Genomic DNA, 16328 nt, shown 5'->3' with positions numbered 1-16328 from the left:
AGGCACCTCTATAAACTGCACCCACACTTGCAGTTGTTTCAGTATAGTTACCTGTTTCCTTAAAAATATCATACCCCAATCAAAACAGCTAAATCTGTATAAAACTGCTGTAGATTTTGCCTTTACATAACCACTTCTGAGAAAGGTGTTATTTTCCCTATGCATCTGTGAGACTCCGTGCACACCTATGGAAGCTATAAATAATGATCACCTTAAATGGTGAAAAAGGGGAAATTCAATGCACTTGATGACTAGATACTCAACACTATGTACTAGAGTACAGTCTAAAGTCTCATCCTGATTAGAATGCTTAAAAAAAACAAACCCACTAATCTATATTGCTAGGATCAAGATCAGGAAAACAGTTTAATTAAATGATAAGATAAATTAAATGATAAGAGATTATCATAATCTAAATGAGCAAGGCTTTAAAAATACAAGAATGTGCACGGCATGCCCTTGTAAAAGTCAGAGTTGTTAGTAACTTCTTATGAAGGGAAGTAGGAAGGAAACATTATTTACATAAATCTAAAATATCAAATGAACACAGGGCACATCACCAAGGAAAAGCACTATCAAAATGAGCAAGCGTGGCAAACTACCAGTGAGATAGTGATTTGAACACTCAAGTCCAGGCAGAATGCTAAAATACACACTGATTCATACAAATCGGTAGCTTTCTTTTTCATTAATTCATTATTATATCTTTTTCTTGCAGACCTTTATAGAAATCTAATCTTAAGGATGTTTTGTGTTAACAGTATTGGTCACCAAGGAGCAGAAAGTGCTCCATCAGTGGCAAGGTTGCAGCTAATCGAGTAAATGGAATCTTAAATTACGTTGCTTTTAAAATAATATTTCAACAGTTTGAGTTAATTTACATGAATTCAAAATGAAATTGAAGTCATTGTAGAAGTTTTTAGGTCACAACCTATTTCTTAGGGCTTACCTTGGCTTTCCCATCCTGTGCTGACATATATCCTACACACATGCTCTCTGTTGTATGACTCCACAAGAACTCCACTATAAGGAAAAATGTAACAAGTCACAAACAAATGCATTCATTTTAAGTGTGGAAAAACTTCACTTTTAACAAAACCAGAAATTAAAGGGACAACTCAAACCTAGCTTAAAGTTTAGGTTTGGTGCTTTTATAAAAATTTAACAAAATTATTTACAAGAAAAAAGTAATTCCAGTAGAAGTAGGAGTAAACACTCCTTGTAGTATTTGCAAATATTGTAGCACTAATAACCAGAAATAAATGGCATATATAGTGAAAAGTAGCATGCATTTTTAAGCTGTATTTATTTATTTGTAAGGTAAGCAATTTTTTTTTGCAGTATGATTACTAAAACTGAGAATGTCTCTTTAAAGTTAAAATTCAGACATATATAAAGCATATTACTGTGCTTTATTTTTTCTCCCTTGCTTAACAAAAATTTTCCACTGTCAAAATGATTTATTCTTTGTACTGGATAATCCCTATTTACTGTGATAGACTTTTTTCTACTAAAATGTATAATTTTTGTGACAAAAATATCAAGTGTTTCTGCCTTCCAGAGCTCAGTTTCATAAAACTCTACTGTGTGTAATATATGTAGCATACTGCAGACTCTTTTAGATTACTTACCTGCTATCAAAGAATAATGTTTTTAAAACAACTAAATCTTTCTCCAGTACAAAATAGAAATCAAATAGGTACTCAGAACTCTTCACTTGTCTAACAAATTTTAAGTCTGGGTTCAGCAAAATGGCCTTTGGAACATTTACATTCATCTACTAATCCCAAAGAACACTTTTAAATTCAGACAATTCTAGGAAAAGCAGGTTTGAGAATTTTGAAGAAGATATTGCCAGAATCTGTGCAAGTCAAACAATAAGAGAAAACAGGATCACACAACTGGAGTACACTGGTTCTCCCAGATCATTATTTTCCATAGACATTTCCAGTTTAAAAAAAACCTTGCAATTTTTTATACTATTGTTGTCTGTGGAGTTTTCTAAATACACAAGTGACTGCAGTTAAATAATCACCATTTCTTTAAGGAAATTGAGTTACTGAATTTGAAAACAAGACAATTTTTCAGCTATAGGTGAGATAGGCAATTAGCTCCTTTCGGACAACTAATTTAATTTCATTTTCTAACTACTTTCCAAAATGCAGAGAAAGACTAGACAGGATACACTTAGGGTATGTCTACACTACGAGATTAGTTCGATTTAACTTAATTCGAATTTGTGGAATCGACCTTACGAAGTCGAATTTGTGTGTCCACACTAAGGACACTAATTCGACTTTGTGAGTCCACACTAACGGGGCAAGCGTCGACATTGGAAGCGGTGCACTGTGGGAAGCTATCCCACAGTTCCCGCAGTCCCCGCTGCCCATTTGAATTCTGGTATTTCCCCACAATGCATGCTGGGGGGGAAAATGTGTCGAGGGTGGTCTTGGGTAACTGTCATCATTCAACGTGCTTTCGGACGTCTCAAGGGGAGATGGAGGAGCTTACTGACTCGCTTGGATCTCAGCGAAACCAATATCCCCATTGTTATTGCAGCTTGCTGTGTGCTCCACAATCTCTGTGAGAGCAAGGGGGAGACCTTTATGGCAGGATGGGAGGTTGAGGCAAATCGCCTGGCTGCTGATTACGCTCAGCCAGACAGCCGTGCAATTAGAAGAGCCCAGCGGGAAGCGCTGTGCATCCGGGAGGCTTTGAAAGCTAGGTTCCTCAGGGAGCAGGGTAACCTGTGACTGTTCAGTTTCTTTACAGAGAAGCTGAACCTGCCCCTGCTTCAGTTACTGTTGACTTTCTTCTGCGGTTACATACCCCGTTCACCACGTTTCCCCCTTCCAACACACGTTTAAAAATAAAGTTAATGGAACATTGTTAATTAACAAAGTTTTCTTTATTAATGAATTCGCGTTAAAGGGTTGAAACAGGGACACAGACTGTGGTGGGTAGGGTGCGCAGTGATGTTAACACCGCTTCTACACTCGAGGAATGATAGGCTCCTGCTCCTAGAGCGGTCTGCAGTGCCGGACTGGTTGTTTCAATGGAGCCTGTCATCCCTCCTTTTCGGGACTCTGTGTGCGGGGGCTATGTGACCTTGTGGCAGGGGAGGATGGTTACAGATTCCCCTGCTGCATGGCTCTGTGGTCCGGGACAAGGACCGCTGCATAAGTTCTGTAACCGCCCTCCCATGCCACAAAGTCACGTACCCCCCACCCACACAGAACATGGAAAACACCTCCCAGACCGACCAGGGTGCCTACTGACTGCACTGTGTGTGTGACCTGCTGTTGATCCTGCCCCCGTGTCTGTACCCTGGTAAAGGTGACTGTCCTATGCAATTAACAACCCCCTTCCCCCACCCCCCTTCACAGACAGTCTTCTGTAGAAAAACTTGACGGAAATAGTAATTAACAGCAAACTACTTTTAATAATCAACTACACAGTTAGGGGATGAAACTGGGATTGGGGCTTCGGTGAGCCAGGAAGGGAAGGACTTCTCAACATTTAGGGAACGAGAGCCTTCTTGTATTTGTGCACTCTGCAGGAGTGCAGTGACAGTTTTCACGGCCCCTGTCGCCCCCCCCTTCTTGTTACTTTGGGTGAGGGGGGTTTGGGACTTTGTGGCGGGGGAGGGCGGTTGCAGATACAGTGCAGGGGAGCTCTGTCCTCCTGCCTGCGGTCTTGCAGAACATCCACAAGGCGCCGGAGCATGTCAAATTTTCCCTGGGCATTTCCTGTGTGGCTGGTCAGAACATCCAAGCTCGGACTGCTGTCCAGAGCGTCAACAGAGTGGTGCACTGTGGGATAGCTCCCGGAGCTACTAAGGTCGATTTCCGTCCACACATAGCCTAATTCAACATAGCCATGTCGAATTTAGCGCTACTCCCCTCGTCGGGGCGGAGTACAGAATTCAAACTAAAGAGCCCTCTAGGTCAAACTAATTAGCTTCCTGGTGTGGATGGGTGCATGGTTAAGTCAAATTAACGCTGCTAAATTCGACAAACTCCTAGTGTAGACCAGGCCTTAGAATACAAAAGGATGAATGCTGATAACTGTTATAAATGAATGTGTGAAATGTTATTAATTAAGTTTTAAGGATATTTTAGCCTTTATTGTCCACTAACTACATTCTACATAATTGCTGTGAATTTTACTACTGAACCTTCACAGTGTTCATGATAGTTTCTTCAAGCTGCGGATAGTGCTAGTTTCTAGAAGTGCTAGAATTAAAATCAAGATCTCAAATGTATGTACATTCACTGCTCTGAACAGATTCCCTGGAATAGCACAGTTCATTAAAAACAAAAATGCTCAAACTTTCTTGTATGTTTATTTCAGCTCTTAAAAAAAAAAAAAAAGGACACAAAACCAATAGCTTATATGAATATCCAGCATGTGACATGTCATTTGTAAAAAAAAATAATGGGTTGCCATCTTCAAGAACTGAGAGTGCATATCAAGATCCAAAAGGGGATCTACTATCTATGCTGATTATTATCTAACAATGTCATCTGAATTATGCAGTTTAAAAATCTGATTCTATTTCAGAAATTCCCCAAACCCTTACCTCCATTGATAGAACTTCGAAAAATTACAGTAGGAAAACATCTTTGGAGGAGCCTTTGACCTTAACTTAAGAAGTTCAATTATATTCATTTTTTCCCTATATAATTTTAAATAATTTTTAAGAGGCCAGAGTACAAACCTTAATATTGCTCATTATCTCTTGAAACATATGCTTACAAAAGCAAGATGCATCAGTGCCATGTGATAGTAATGACATTAAGATTTGTTTAAATTTTCAGAAAGCCAAAGCAATTATTTAGTATAGTCAATGTGCTCACGACAATGTCAGTTAGGTAATCATGCAGGTAATTAGATATGCAGAAAGGCAAAATAATCTTAATACAAATCTCAGCTTGATACAAAGTGAGCTGCAGATCTGAATCTCCATAAATTGTCACTAGAACACATGATAAGGGCATGAGGTCCAAGAAAAAAGCAAATGTCATCACTGAATAATGATAGTGACAGCACTAAGATGTTTGAAAGGGAAGACTTGTCACTATTGTTAAATATTGTTCAGACACAAACATTAATCTTGCTACCAAATGTGTTAAGTGAAAGGTTAATTTAATTCACATACAATGTCACATGCTGTTCTTTCATGTCTCGTCATGCTTACATTTTAGTTCTATTAACTCCTTCATGCAGACAGTGTTGATTTCTTGGCATACTTCCCATTACATGTCAGTAATGTCAAGTTCTTACAACAGCATATAATCCTATTGCTAAATCATCCATTTTTTGTGTTGTGAAGTGTAAGTTGCATTTATGAGATCTTGCATATGTTCAGCAATACCCAGTCTTGACTCAGGAACTACATATTTTAATAGCTTTGACTTTTTAATTGTTGAATAACAATAAGTGGCCTGATTATCAAAGGTGCTGACTCCATAGAGGTACAACTGATGTCACTGGGAGGGATGATCACAGTCTTTGGAAAAAATGGAGCTATAAGTACATTAAGATGTTAAAAATTAAGAAAAACGCCTCCCATTGATTCTGTAGCAGTTTTGAAGAATTTGTTACAATGTCAACGCTAAGAAACTATTATGTGCCAAAAAGACACTCCTCCCCCCAAAAAACCTTCTTATGTCCCCATATGACTTATCACCCACTGTTCCTTTACATCCAGTGCAGCGTCAGAAGAACTATACGGATATATGTCATAGATCTCTGGTTTCTTGGGATAGCAAGGTCTGGAAAATACGGCAAGGGCAGTGCGCTCCACTGTTGGAAGAGTGAGACCTCTTTGGCCAGTTGAAGAATGTCAAATTACAGCAAATATCCTTGAGACAAGGTGGGTGAGGTAACATCTTTTACTGGACCAACTTCTGCTGGTACCTTGTGGTCCCTTCTAATCCTCTAATTCTATGATTCTGCTGGTGAGAGAGACAAGCTTTCAAACTACACAGAATTCTTCACGTCTGGGAAAGGTACTAAGGCGATGTCCACACTAGAGAGCTTACAGTGTCATGGCTGTACTGATGCAGCTGTGCTGCTGCAAGATCTCTCATGTAGCCATTCTATGCTGATGGGAGAAAAGCTCTCCCATCCCACCGACATAGCACTGTGAACACTACTACTTATGCCAACGAAACTTATGTTGCTCAGAGTGTGTTCAAGGTGATATGCCAGTAGTCACATGACAGAACGAGGTTAGTGAGTTATGGATTGTTGTAACAATAAAGACCCTGGATTTATGGTTTAAGATTTTTAGTGTCTATCAAAGTTATGAATTTAAGCTACCAGGCTTGTCTTCTGAAAGTGTTGTGCAGGTTTCCTTACTGCTATGTGCTAAATACTTATGCTAAAGTATCTTGTTGACCTTGTATTTAGTACCTCTGAGCCCTGGTCTACACTACAAAATTACTTTGGTATAAGTACGTTGCTTGGGATGTGAATAATCCACATTCCTACGTGACACAGTTATACCAACCTAAGCGCCGGGGTAGACAGTGCAATGTCTGAAGGAGAATAGCTACCGCCTCTCACAGAGGTGGAATCATTAAGCTCTCTCTCTCCTCAGCTTACAGCATCTTCACCAGAAGCGATATAGTTGCGCTGCTGTAAATTTGTAGTGTAGACCTGCCCTCAGTACCTTTCCCAGACTTGAGGAAGAGGATGTAATGATGTTATTCAGGAGAAGAGGTAGGGGAGCTGAGAGCATGTCTGCATGCTGTCTTATAAGCTCAGACAGCAGCAGACCCCCCCAGCCCCTCCCACCTCTCTCTCTCTCACACACACAGCATTCCACACTAATGGTTGCTTTGTCTTGAAGCAGATAAGCAGCCGGCTGTCAGAAACGGAGCTTTCAAACGGCATAGCCGCATTCCTACAGCGAGTTCAAAACAATGACAAAAGTGGCCACTTGACTTAAGGGGATTATGGGACATTTCTGGAGGCTGATCAGAGCGCAGTAACTCAACACCTCGTCCACACTGGCGCCACAGCACTCCAGCGGGGGCACAGAAAATGTTATTCCACTTGCTGAGGTGGAGTACCAGCAGCGCTGTAGTCACAGAGTCAGAGCGCTCCACGTGCCTTGCCAGTGTGGACGGGTAGTGAGCTAGTGCGCCCGGGGCTCCTTTATTGCGCTGTAACTCACAAGTGTAGCCAGACCCTTAGTAGCATTTGTCCTCCAATCTATATGTGGGGAATTAAAGTCTCCAACCATCACACAATTCCCAGAAGTATTCATTTCATTTAAAATATTAAAGAGGTCACTAACCATATGCAAATCAGATCCTGGAGGTCTATAGCAGACCCCCAAGTGCTATCCCAGTGGAGCCTTTGTCATCTTCCCCGCCCCACCCCAAGTGATTTTAACCTAAATAGATTCTGGGTTTTTTTTATTTCCTTACAGTCTACCTCATCATTAATATACAAATTCCTAGCTTCTGGTTTATATTCATTAATACCAATTTCTCATTTCTTCCATATAAGCTGCCTTCACTTCCCCTCTAAGCCACTATGTGTTTTTTAAAGCAGCAGGGATTTCTCTCAGTTGTGGCTTTTGGGGCATCTAGTAAAATGTTCTTAAACAATTCTGAATCATCATTCACATTTTTCAGTTTAAATTCTTCCTCCCATCTGAGCTGGCTCAATTGTTTTAAGCATTGTGAAACTAACCTTTTCAAAGCATCGAGTATATATATATTCCTGGTTTGGACTTTATTCTGTTCACACCTACCAAATGCGATAAAGTCAGGATCACATTTACATAAACTACCACTAATTTTTAGTTCTGTGATCAATTCCTCTGTCAAGACAAGGTCTAAATAAAGACTTCCCCCATGCTGGATGCAACACTTTGTTAGAAATTCTAAAGCTGTTTTAGGACTGTCAGCACGAGACTTCTAGCATATATTATTCACATTGAAGTCTTCCTCACCGCTATGATCACTAAGCATCCCCCACTCATAGATTATAGACAGGTGCCTTAGGAGCTGGTCATCCTATGCAGTAGTGTGATTTCATGCTCTGTAGCAGACACCAACTAATACCCTAGCTTGTACATTATCTGTTAGGACACTGATCCATAAGCATTCCAGACATTTCCTTCCACGCTGTCAATGACTTGGAAACAGGCTGTTTTTGATAATCCTCCTGTTTTGCTCATTCAATCCTTCCTAAATAGGCTGTAACCATTGATTTTAACATTCCAATCATGGGAATCTCATCCCACTAGGTTTCAGTAATACCAAGTCAATTTTTTGCTCATAAATAAGCAATTACAATTCCTCTGGTTTGTTACCCAGGCCTCTAGCATTGGTGTGTAGGCAATTAAAGATTTTCGTCTCTTCACATCTTTTGGGTGTTTTGGTTCATTTTGTTCTCAACCTATTGATTTTGTGCTGAATGCATGTTTGTTCCCTTTTGTTATTGTGTAACTCCTTCCTGGCTACTCTTGGAACAAAGAACATGTGTTACAAGATGGGGTACTGTATTCTAGATGTATTGAAACAAAGAGACTTTGAGATCATGGCAAATAACCAATAAAATCTCACCTCCCTGGGCTAAAGTAATCATTGGACGCATAAACAGGTGACTATGAAGTAAGAGTGGAGAGGTGATGTTACTTCTGCATACAGCTTTAGCAAAACAGTTACCAAAATATTTTGTCCACTTCTGGCAAACCCACTTCAAAAAAGAGGTTGAAAAATCAGAACGGTTTCAGAAAAGAGCTACAATAATTTTAGGCCTTGAAAACACATCTTGTAGTACAAGGCTGAAGCTCAATGAATGTAGTTGACCCAAGAGAAGATTAAACTGAGCCTATGTAGAGATGATATTAATAGCAGAAAAGGGTATAACGAGATCCAACGGTTAGAAGTTTAAAATAGACAAATTCAGACTGGCCATGTCTACATTATATGCTATCAGTGTGATTTCCAGCTCACGTACACATACTTAATGCTAGCTCTCATCTGAGCCAGCATGCTAAAATAGTAGCATTGCCAGAGTCGCACAGTCAGCAGCAGTGGTGGCACAGGCTAGCCACACCAAGTACAAATCAGCTTGAACCTCGTGGGTACCTACTAAGTGCTTGTCCCATCACTGCCACCAGGCATGTCGCTGCTGCCTTTGTCACCGCGGCTACGCTACTACATTTTTAGCATGGTAGCTCAGATGAGAGCAAGTTTGAGAATGTGTACGCAAGCAGGGAATCACACCCCTAGCTTGTAGTATAGATGTAGGTTTGAAATTAGCTCAGTCAGAAGTTACAGGACTGATTCAGAAATTGGGTGAGGGTCTATAGCCCGTATTAAAGTAGAAGGTCATACTGCATGATCAGAACAGTCCCCCTTGTCACTAATTTCCATGAAAACCTCTACTAATTGAATTAAAAGACTAACTGCCGACTACTGCTGCCAGCAAATAAGACTTCTCTTTGGGCCAGCCGCTAAAAAGGAACAATAATGAAACCATAGTTACATATGTAGGAATTGCTCTTTTTACAGACAATATACCTAGATATATATTTGGCAGGTTCTTTCTAAGAGGTAATGTGTGACTGGTTATCGCTCTGATTCTCAAGCTGCTCCAGCTCCAACATAAAGTTATATTAACCCGCATGCAGTTCTAAATTATGGACAACTAGCTATGATAGCTAAGGGACCATACACTAACTGTCAATTGGCACAGAATGAGCAGAAATCTGCTGCCCCACCTTCTCTCATTTCCCCTTTCCTGGCTTCTACACTGGGGTGCAGAGGGAAAGTGCCGGTGTAGAAGCCAGGATCACTAACATAAAGTTACCTTCTGATGAAACAATTATCAACTTGGTAGCTGTAGCCAGATTCCACCTTTTTTGCAATGCTCAGACAGCACAAAGGGGCTGGAACAGGAGTGGAAGATTTGGTTTCTGTGTTCTATTCCCACTTCTGCCACAAGTGACCATTAATCATTCTGTAAAATGGTGGGATGTGTCTCCCTTCCAGAGAAGCAATGAAGCTGCAAGGGTGCACAGATTTTATTACCAATCAGCAGAGGAGGCAAGACAAACATATGGTCTTCTGGTTCCCAGACCAGTGCAAATTCTCCTAGTGCAAAAAGTATTTTGATGGGAGAAATGCAGTAGTAGCAGGAAGAAGATAATGACTCATTTTGTCTTTGTGACATCTGTCTGCAGGCACAGCATGGGGGAAGTCCACAGCGTAGACTGAATAAGTAGGCATTTCAGGAACAAACATGTCAAATCCTACTGTGCACATGTAAATGTCAGTACTGTGGCTTATCTGGATGGATTTTCATGGGGGTAGCAAAAGGAATTTCTCACCCTAGGAGTCTAGTGACCCTGCCAAATTTCAAGACCATGTTCCAAACCATCATACACATTTTGTAAAAGCAGCAAAGAGTCCTGTGGCACCTTATAGACTAACAGACGTATTGGAGCATGAGCTTTCGTGGGTGAATACCCACTTTGTTGGATGCATGTGATACACATTTTGGTCTCTGAGAAAGAAGAGGTAAACATTCTTACATAGCACATTTTGGCATGCAATGCACGGAGCAGCTTTAACAGCAGGATGTATGTGCATGCATTTTTCTTTACCAGAAATGTGATGCTCTATATTGGGAGAAAGTGTTTTAAAAATATTTAAAAAAAAGAATCCAAGCAACTAAAATGAAATTATTACTACTATTATCTACACTCTCACTAAAAAGGACTCTGGCTCCATAGACCAATACAGATCACATTTAAGCTCACAACTGGCAATTTAAGAGGCACGATCTCGCCCATATTTTTCAAAAACAAAAAGTATTTACAACTTCCACTCTGTCCCTCCCCCAGAGCATTCCTGTATTTCAATGACAAATGCTTCTCTTTTATGCCAAATATCCCTATTTATGGGTGGTAGTACACATGATTTTTATTTCAGCCCTTGCTTGGTTCGTGAGTTTAGCACCTCCTGTTCACAATAAAACTATACAAAAAATCTTCTTACCTAGTAGAGTCTGCTTTTCTTGTAAAGAGTCAGGCTCTGCAGAACATCTGCAAGATCGAAGAACTATCACTCCACCAAGTACACCATCTTCATTGGCTAGAAAAGGTGAACCTAGGTAGAAGTGGGAGGTAAGGAAGGAGTTGTTACTTGCAAAAGGATGTTTTTTTAAATTTGCCTATTCTCTGCCCCCGCCCCTTTAAATTTGCCACCAAGGGCGGAAGAGCCAAGTCATGATAATATTTCTATATAAATGTCAATTTCATTTCTCTATTGAGAATTGCCATTATTTCTGATGAGTAAATGTTGTACTCACTTGATGGGTCAGGAAGACCTAGACTCCCACATTGTCTACGTGGTAAAAGTAACATTGAGAAATGCCAAGGCAGGTTTAGCATGAAGGGTTGAATATTCATTATTTTCTTCAGAATGGAAATACAACCAGATTAAAGGATAAGAACATATATAAAAACACCCGACTGACAAGCTTTGATCAGCTCTTCAAGGTCATTCAGTATCCTCTTGTTTGGCTATCTGGTGCACAACTGCAAAGCTTTGATTTACTATCTCAGAATATATTTCAAACAAATAATAAGATACAGCACTTAACACAAATATTTCTAGTAATGAAATTCTGTGGGTGACTTGAATATTTCAATTTCAGTGGAAATTGCAGGTGCTCAGACTTTAGTATCAGATCTCAGAGGCCCAATGGTATTCCCCATGAAATTAAAGTTTCGCCATCAATTTCAGTTGAGGCAGGGTCCATCTCAAGTTGGTGACATGTAGGGTACTGTGATTTAAGGAGGATTATTACAACTGAGGAGACCAAACAGACAAAACCAAATTGATGTTTGATCAAACTACATTTACTCCAAGAAGTGAGGGAATTTTTGATTTTTAAGTCACCATAAGTATTAAATGTTGTTCATTCTAATTTGTGATTTTTCCTACGCCACTAATAACCCATTCCTCCCCCTACCCCACCCCACCCCCAAGTGTCAATAACACACAATTAAGGTTGCAAGCACTCGATGGTACCTTCCAGAATACAAAAGCTGTGCTGGGAAACCAAGAAATGTGGAATTTAGGGCCCCTTACATGGAAGTGTTATGGTTACAATAAGAGACACAAGTGATAGAAAGCTGAGAAACACAGTGTTAACGTGACACTTATACTACACTGCCTTAACTCTGCCAACTTTCATCCCTGCCCAGAGGAGTCCATAGGGAGTATGCTTTAACGTAGTGCTGTTTCAAACAGCATTATGCTAAAGCATGTTAGGGAACCTTAAGTGCGCACCGAGCAAGGCCTACACTGACCAATTAATGTATAACACTTTATTGCACTTTAGAAATCACCTCCATAGGGGACATTACCCCGCCATACGGACAGGCCCTTCGTTTCACCACTGATTCTCACTGAGGTAGCACCTACAGTCCCATTCAGAATTGGGGCTCAAACGTGATAGGTGTTGTGCAAACTCAGATAGTAACACCAAAAGTTACCATCTTCTCCATCTCCCCATATGCTAACTAAACATAATTGGTTGATAATATAATAAAATCAATCACTATATTATATATAATATAATAAAATCAACGTATGTGGGTTTAAGGCTAGTCTGCACCACTTCCTAAAAAATTCAGTATTTCTAGAACAATTTGCCATCCCATATGACATGTAAAAAGTAAAGTCTCAAACTGGATTAATGTGGGCAGGCTCTTACGCCTATGCGGTCCCACTGAAGTCTAAGATGCTCCATGGGGACATGGCGGTCTACACTAGGCAGATCAGATGGCAGAACTGGGCCCTAGAATGTATTAAAAAATCTATGCTTATGTGTATAGATGTATAAAATGACATAAGTATAGTTATCAAGATTTGTTTCTGATATCAGTTACACCAATGTGAATGTAGAGCATCTTCCCTGATTCCAAGGGAGTTACTCCAGATTTATATTAGAGTGTCTGAGATCAGTTATTAGCCGTGAGGACATTTGCGTACCATACATATTTGGGGTGTACCGTACATATTTTTGGTTTTATACTTTTATCTTTAAACACCGTAGGGCAGAGGTCCCCAAACTGTGGGGCACGCCCCCCTATGAAGGAACATTTTTGGGGGGGGGGGCACAGCAGGGCCTGGGCTAGCCCCCCCGGGGGATAGCGCCATCCAGCTGGTCCCGGTCGATGGTGCCGTGCCGTCCAACAGGATCCGTGACCAGGGATCCATGCCCGCTGGAGGGAACTGTGGGGCACAAGGTAAAAATTTTGGGGACCACTGCCTTAGTGCATCAAGCTAAAGAAAATTAGTCATTTTATCATGTCATGCATACCAGCATCTTAAACAAAAATAAGGCAAAATATATTCCAAGAATCTATATTTAAGGTAAAGGATTTGAACATTTTAGTTTTATGAGTCTATATCCATTTATTCTCACATCAAGGGAATTAAAAACTGAACTGCAGTTTATTGTCAGAGTTTAGTAACAAATTACCATTGGAGAGAGACTGTCAAACTGAAAATCAAGTGTCTGAACATTGTGGCCCTTTCATATTTAGAAGCAATACTGAAGATTTTCATATCTGAATAAAGTTGGGGACATTTTTGCCATTTTTCCAGTTTGTTTACTTTATCCATTTTACAGCACTTTGTGTATAGTCAGTTTGATTGTTTCCCTGAATAGTCTGCCAGAATCTGCCTTACTGAGAATATTCTGCCTTATAAGCATCAACACAAGAACTGAAAGACACCTTACAAAAATGGTTACTAATGTGTTCTGTAACTTTTCTTTGAGATATGTTGCAAGCGTCCATTCCTCTTCAAGTGCGTGCCCAGTGCACTAGAGCCAAAGATTTTTCCCTTAGAGCCACCTGTCGGGGTGGTGCATGCACTTTTAGCACTCTTGTGCTGCAGTCCAGTGGTATAAACGGCAGAGCTGCCTCCAGTCCTCCTTAGTTTCTTCTTACCAGCTAGAGACTCCGACATAGAAGGATTTGGGGCAAAATCAGTACTTGGTCCTGCTAGTGAAGGCAGGGGGCTGGACTTGATGACCTTTCGGGGTCCCTTCCAGTTCTATGAGATAGGTATATCTCCATATATTATATTAGTAGTAGTAGTAGTAGTAGTATTGAAAGGACAGTGGGTCCTGGAGTGGAAATGTGCAACACATCTTGAACAACAGTTACACAACCATTTTTTCTTTGAGTGATTACACATGTGCATTCCACTTCAGGTGACTCACAAGCAGTTCAGTCTGCAGGAGGGTGGGTTTCAGAGTCTCTCTTAACAGTGATTGTAGAACTACTCATCCAAATTTTGCATAATCTCTGGATTGCCGAGATATAGCATAGTGACTTGTAAAAGTATGCAATGATGCAGCTTTACAAATGTCCCTCATAGGTACTTGAGCCAGGAAAGCTGTGGAAGCTTCAGGAGCCGTCAGCACCAAGTGGCTACCACAGTCCAGCAGTTGCTGCACCAAGGTTGTTGGCATCTCAGCAGGGGACAGTCTTGAAGGCCCGGAGGGAAGAAGCAGAGTTTGGTACCACACTGACACTCTACCTTCCATATCCAATGCTCTGCTAGTAGATGGTACTTGGAGATCTCAATCTTCCCACCTCTGAGGAATGTGCTATTTCCTTGGCACTGGAAAGGGGGATTGGTGTCTTCCCTCTGACAATCTCCTTGGCAGGGGATGAGGACACCACAATGTCTTCAGGGGCATTCCTAGTCAAGGTGAAAGTATTCGGTACCCATGCTGAGCAAGAAGGCTCTGAAGTTGGATGTGAAGCTGCCTGAGTAAGAATGTGGTGGATGTTGTTAAAATGAAAGCCTTACTTTACATTTCAAGTGTTTGTGTTTCTGTATCTTTAGTAAAAGGTTAAAAGGCTTTTTAATGGTGTGTTTGCCATAGTACTAAGCAGGCAGAGGTCTCTGAACTACGTTAGCAAAAAGCCCAGTTATGCAGTATGTGCACTTAACAGGAAAATGCTAAACTGAAAAATGGCACTGTAAGACAAAAACCTTTGAAAGGAATATTTTCCTGCTATTGCCCTGCGGATGTGAAATTCTGACATTTTTTTGTTATTGTTTAAATGAAAACACTGACACTCCCGTTAACTAGAGTAGTTCAAAACGTTATGTTATAATTCAATGGAACGCAGCAGGAAGTCTAGTTCCACATGATTATAGCACACTGGGTGGTGCTGTAAAATATAAAGCTGAAGGCCAAGTAACTTTAATCTGATGACAAATGCAGCAATACTTTACAAATGCACTGTCTATGCATCTCATTTTTACGTTACTAACAGAAAGTAGCATTTGCTGGTGAGAGGCTTGATGCTAGCACTATCACAACTAACGAACAGCTGGTGTCTGGTGTTGTAATGACAAGACATTCCATATAAAACAACACATCCGAGTTTCCTTTTTTTTTTTTTTTTTTTTTTTTTAAGTTCCTGTATTGTGGATCAATGGTGGAAGACAGCTTTACTGCATACAGTAAATTTTTGAATAGTCTTTACAAATGCACCAGGTAAAGTCCCACGTTTGCAATGCAAACAAAGTATTTGGATGTCTATTTTTTGCACATTCAAATAGATGTGCTTGGAAAAAAAATTTAGACTCTAGGATTGAATTTTAGAAAAATAATGGGCTATATTTTTTTTAAATGTCGAATATTTAGATAGTGTATGTGTCTTTAAATTACCATAGTAGATAAGGAGAAACTGCTTTCTCGTTAATATTGGACTCCAAAATTTCCAGTGTCAAAGTAACTTCAGTTTTCAACGTAAGGGGTCTAGACATCAGTAGGATTCACACAAGTGTCAGTTAACAAAAACCAAATTCACTGTTACGTAGCACTGCAAAGATATTGAACACTGAAATGTCAAAACATGGGTAACATAATTAGAGACAAATTCCGCTATTAGATGCATGTGAGCACATTATCTTAAATAAAAGTTCCACATGAGTATTTGAGGGTAGAGTTTAGCTCATTGATCCTGATCCTGCAATGGACGTAGCATCCTCAACCACTAACTAAAATGGGAGTTGAAAGTTCAGTAACATACTAGGAGACGCTCAGTGCCTGGCAGAATTTGGACCCTTAATGCAGTATGCATCACCAAAAAATGGGTCTTCCCCATCCTCCCCCATGGTGGTGTTTCACATTAAAATAAAATAAATTGTGTTGTTTCAAAATACTAAAACTGGCTGAGATCCATATTGTCTGAAGAATAGCCTCACTTACTATTACATCAAACTATTGGTTACTGGACCATCTCCAAACAATGT

The 16328-nt window shown here is 40.2% G+C and overlaps 1 protein-coding gene across 10 annotated transcripts in view; it reads right to left on the bottom strand.

Annotated features, from left to right (window-relative positions):
- Window positions 1-16328, bottom strand: part of TASP1 (taspase 1) — a 155353-nt gene that overhangs the window by 33234 nt on the left and 105791 nt on the right. For all 10 annotated transcript variants that reach the window (XM_045011800.1, XM_045011806.1, XM_045011803.1 and 7 more), the window contains 2 exons: window positions 11031-11141; window positions 950-1023 (listed from right to left, as the gene is read on the bottom strand). In XM_045011800.1, the coding sequence (XP_044867735.1) occupies window positions 950-1023; window positions 11031-11141 (185 nt within the window). The remainder of the gene's footprint in view (window positions 1-949; window positions 1024-11030; window positions 11142-16328) is intronic.

The sequence above is a fragment of the Mauremys mutica genome, chromosome 3 (genome assembly GCF_020497125.1).
Source record: "Mauremys mutica isolate MM-2020 ecotype Southern chromosome 3, ASM2049712v1, whole genome shotgun sequence".
NCBI classification, from domain to species: domain Eukaryota; kingdom Metazoa; phylum Chordata; order Testudines; family Geoemydidae; genus Mauremys; species Mauremys mutica.
This window is presented reverse-complemented; position numbering and strand designations above follow the sequence as displayed.